At 38.0% G+C, this 4,637-nt stretch overlaps 1 protein-coding gene across 1 annotated transcript; it reads right to left on the reverse strand.

Annotated features, from left to right (window-relative positions):
• Nucleotides 1–255: 255 nt before the first annotated feature.
• On the reverse strand, nucleotides 256–4,366 carry LOC107466705 (glucosamine inositolphosphorylceramide transferase 1). Its single transcript, XM_016085712.3, has 4 exons — nucleotides 3,760–4,366; nucleotides 3,271–3,393; nucleotides 2,417–2,584; nucleotides 256–2,280 (listed from the first exon to the last, which is right to left on the reverse strand). The coding sequence occupies exons 1-4, from the start codon at nucleotides 4,063–4,065 to the stop codon at nucleotides 598–600; spliced, it is 2,280 nt and encodes a 759-aa protein (XP_015941198.1). The 5' UTR covers nucleotides 4,066–4,366; the 3' UTR covers nucleotides 256–597.
• Nucleotides 4,367–4,637: the final 271 nt, after the last annotated feature.

The raw sequence follows: 4,637 nt of genomic DNA on the forward strand, positions 1-4,637 counted from the left end.
TTGTTCACTCTAACCTTTGTCCCAGTTTGTGTAAGAGATCGAATTGGTAATTCCCTCTAACATTTATCCCTATTTGTTGTTAGTGAATCCAACTAACACAACAGACAATGTACATGAAATTTCAAAATTTTTAACAGCACAGGAGTGCAATATTCATAAAATTAATAGTGCAGAAAATGTTGTATTTCTTACTTTATTGTCTTGCAAGATCATCATCCATTAGGTACATTCTGTAAGAGAAGCAATATCACTACATCTGAACCAAAATCTTTTTAATTAAATAACAAACTTCTTTATACTATTCTGCATCAAAACTAATTTTTTAAACATATTAAAAAATCATAAATAGAAATTTCAGCATTAAACTACAGTTTCTAAGAAATAATTTTCTATGCCTAGCTTTTGATTTGAAAAAACAGAACATTAAAGGCCAATTTAAAACCAATTTACATGGTTGCTGCAGAACACTCTATTTTGGAGTAAACCCCTAAATTAAAATTCACAGTTGGGGTACAAGTATAAAGAATGAAGACTTTATACCCTCAAAAAGAAAAAGAAGAGTTGGAAAGAACCTACCTATGAATATCTCTCTCCCTACTATACATCCCAACCATCTTGTCTCCTGTCGAATTCCCATTTCCGACCAGCCAAGCTTCCGTACATCTCCGAGAATTTCATGAGGCATGAGCTCCTCAACCTATAATGCACTTGTGTGTTCCCACTAATCGCCACACCAGAAAATTTCGAGGTGTCAACTGCCCATGCTGGCTTCACGTAATCAACTGTCCTTGACGAGCTTGCGTTCGCATACAAGTAATTTAAGAGAACATCTTCGCAGTTAAACAACTTGTCCACAACTTCCCTCCCTTGCTTGGCTTCCTCACTCCAGTATCTCTTGAAAGCTAATTGAGAATCGATGAAAGCCGCACCAGTAAGAATCATGTTGTACCCTTTATGCTTTCGTGCATATTTTTCTCCCCTATACCTCAACGGACTGCCATAAATAAGCCGGGGATAAAATCCAACGATTCGATCTGGGTGCTGACGCCACACCCTGAAACCTCGCTCAACATCATTGCATGTCATCATAATGTCGTCGTCAAGCTCTAGTACTCCTCGCGTCTTTATCAATGGGTCAATCTTGAACCGATTATTCAGAGAGTTCTTGTCCTCTACCCTAATCCTCACCGGTACTGCAGAGTCAAAATCACTCAATTTCGGAGGGACTCCCTTGTTCCACACCACTACAATCTCCCCAACCGAAGAGCATCTCGAGTAATGTTTGATATACATCTTCAAGTTCCATAGTCGAGCATCATAGGTCATTGCTAACAAGGTGAACTGTGAATATTGTCCATTATATGGGTAAGGTTCTTCTGATCCATTACCTCCGTAAATATTTCTAACTCCTATACACATCAAACCAACTACCACTGCAAATAATATAACAAGAATAAACCTCCTGGCGCAAGCATTATGCTTTATCTTACCTCGGATAAAGGTTGGGGCTCTGTTCAAGCGGCTGCAAAACCGTCTTACTTTTGAACAGAACACATTATTTCTCTCCCAAGACAAGACGGTTAAATTCCTCTTTGCCGAGTTATGAATGAACCAATTGAGAGGAACAATGCAATTCACAAACCCGAGCAACACGCCCAAAAACACAATAAGTACTGCAGCAACAGCAACGGAAGCACAACCAACCATGAACCGCCGGATTGAATCTCCAGAAGGAACACGATCTCCATCCATAACCCCAACCCAATCACCAGATGGCAGCTGTTGCACATCAAGGTGATGGTATCGAGCACCATTCCAAGCATTTCGACCCTTTTTTGGCTCAACAAAGCCAGAAGGCACTTCAACTTCTTTGTATTCATCAGGAGTAAGAGTTTCTATCTTAAAGACACGCACCCGTCTCCCATATGTGTCGCCGCAATCCTGACCAACACGATAAAGATTCCCATCGTATAAAAACGGCCTGCCCCCATTGCGAGCTCCTTGACTCTTGTGAATATTATAGATTGGGTTTTTCTTGTGAGGTTTCCAAGGACCAAGAGGCGAACTACTATGCCAAATCTCCAACTGCCCATTTTTCTCGGTTCCAAAACCACTATGGTCCGAGCCAAAAAGCCAAAACCTTCCACCATAGTTGACAATGAAGGAATCAATGAGGGGCTTCTTCAGGAGAACCTTTTTCAATTTCCAATGCAAGGGAAAGTTAACTGCTTCGTAGAGACGAAGGTCTCCTTTCTTACTTCCCTCGGGCATCATATATTTCTGCCAATTCACAAAAGAAAAAGGAAAATGAAGAAGACAACAATTATAATTTAATTAAACCAATTACTTTAGCAAGTACATGAACAACATACAAGGTCATATGCATTGCATCCTTAACTATAACATTGAAAATTACCTTCCCATCATGCTCAAAGACATATGGATACGAAAGGTGCCAATCCTCATCCAAAGCAATTCCGAGGTGTTTCCATGTTGCTCCCTTATCAGTACTTTTTGAGACTCCAATATCACCTTGCATGGTTATTGCATTCTTTGTCTCATAGAATATATAATAATCATCTCCCTGAATTGCAAGTAAACATGAGTGAATAGGTTCATAATGAATTAATGATCACTAATTATCCATGTAACAAACAACTGAACAAGCAATATCAAATCCAATTGACCTTCTATTTTTTTCTTCTAACAACGTCAACCAATTTTAACTGTTAAAATATAGATTATGCAACTATTCTAGATAACCAACCTATAGGGCTAGTTTGTATTTTTCAAAAGCATTAAAGGACCCGGATATCATAGTATTCGACTAACTGGTTGTACCCAAATAAAAGGCGAATACTATGTGAGTAGAAGGCCGATTTAACATGTTCTGCACTGAGATCCTCACAGTTCAAGTGATCGATGTTTTCACCAAAAAATCCCTCATGGTATTTAGAGTAAAAATGTGCTGCCTTGTACTTAAGAAAAAGACCGTGCAGAGAAGAAGAACAACATACAAGTCGCCTCGATTCTCATTCCATTTCTTACAATTAAATATTTTGCCTATCTGTTTTCAGCCTTACTCTAAAGACACAACCGAGTTATTCAAAATTATTCAGGAGTAACAATAACAACATGAATGCAAAGGTTGACTTCACTAACAAAATACTAAAATTAAATACAGAACAAAGGAAAGACTAAACCTTTTGACAGAATCAAGAACACAAGGTATATATAAGAAGGAACAAAGGGTGGACCAGAACCTGTTACCTGAATGAAAAGAAAGGGATCAGCAACAAAATTGCTGGGAGCACCACCATCAGAAACAGAAGCACATGTCACAATAGGATTGGCTACTGGCCAAGCAGCACTCTCATCGTTCCCTAGGTTCGCCTGCACACAATCAAACACCATCATCCATCTACCTCCATGGAACAAAAAATAATCCACACCAAAACAAATCGCCCCAATTAAAAATTCAAATTAATTTCTCTTATGAAGATGATGAAACTGGAAAGCACAACAGAACAAAAGCAAAACTACCAACCTCATAATATTTCAAAAATAAATCATACCAACATATATACATATACATAAATATATAAACCCCCTCCACTCCAAAAGAAGTAATCATCATTTCAAAAAAAAAAAGAAAATGAAAACTTGAAATTAGAAACCAACACAGGCATGCATGTGAGAAAAACCACAATAAACCCCACAAATAAAAACAGAAAGATTAAGACTTTGAGAAAAACTCACCGATTCTATGGGTTTAAGAGTGAAAGGTGAGTCACCATAGAAAATCCCAATTGACCAAGAACCCTCATTGTCCTCTTGACAACCCAAGGTGGAAAGACCCGCATGAACAGCGGGTGAGAAAGCGAGCCACCCATAAAGAGTCGCAATCGATCCGAAGAAAACAAAACACCCAAAGAAGAAAATGAAACCCGAAGAGAAAATACGGTTATAGTAGCTCATGTCACAGTAACCACCACCGCCACCATTATTAGAACTTACGCCACCGCCACCGCCGCCGCCGCCACCGTTTACCTGACCCGTACCCATCTCGCAAAAGGGTCGCCGGAAACGCTCAAAATTAAGGATTTTGAACGCCGCAAGATCTCGCAGCGCCACCGCGATGCACCGCCTCGGACACAAGCATTTCACGAAAGAAAGAAAGAAAAGAAAGGAAAAAAAATAAAGCACGGTTTTTTTTTCTCGTCTTCTTGATGATGTTGTGAAGTTTCACTCTCTCTCTCTCTCTCTAACTCTCTGTCTCTGTTCTTTTTTTTTCTCTCTCTCTCTTTCGAGAAATTGAAGTTGACACAGGACAAGGTTGTAATTTCGGGAATTTTAGTGCGACTGGAGCTATGAACAGAACATGGTTTTACGTTAGTGCCAATGTTTATATACATACGATTTTAAGGGCAACCATTTTAATATTCATAAATTATCTTTCATAGTGTTTGTTTGGTGCTTTAATTTCAAATTGATTAAAAAAATCTTAAAAAATATTTCTTTTTATTTTTTAACATATTTATTAAATTTTTAATAATAAAAATAAAAATATTAAAAAATTACATGTTGATCCATATATTTTTTTAAAATTTGTCCATAGTTTATGATTAATAACTTTA

This window comes from Arachis duranensis, chromosome 9 (genome assembly GCF_000817695.3).
Source record: "Arachis duranensis cultivar V14167 chromosome 9, aradu.V14167.gnm2.J7QH, whole genome shotgun sequence".
NCBI lineage: Eukaryota > Viridiplantae > Streptophyta > Magnoliopsida > Fabales > Fabaceae > Arachis > Arachis duranensis.

Excerpts from the sequence above, each read along its gene's own strand:
- LOC107466705 (XM_016085712.3), bottom strand. The coding sequence starts at position 4,065 with ATGGGTACGGGTCAGGTAAACGGTGGCGGCGGCGGCGGTGGCGGTGGC. Across the intron at positions 2,585-3,270 it reads ATCCCTTTCTTTTCATTCAG|GGAGATGATTATTATATATT; the intron begins GTAACAGGTTCT and ends CTTGCAATTCAG. Across the intron at positions 2,281-2,416 it reads TCTTTGAGCATGATGGGAAG|AAATATATGATGCCCGAGGG; the intron begins GTAATTTTCAAT and ends GTGAATTGGCAG.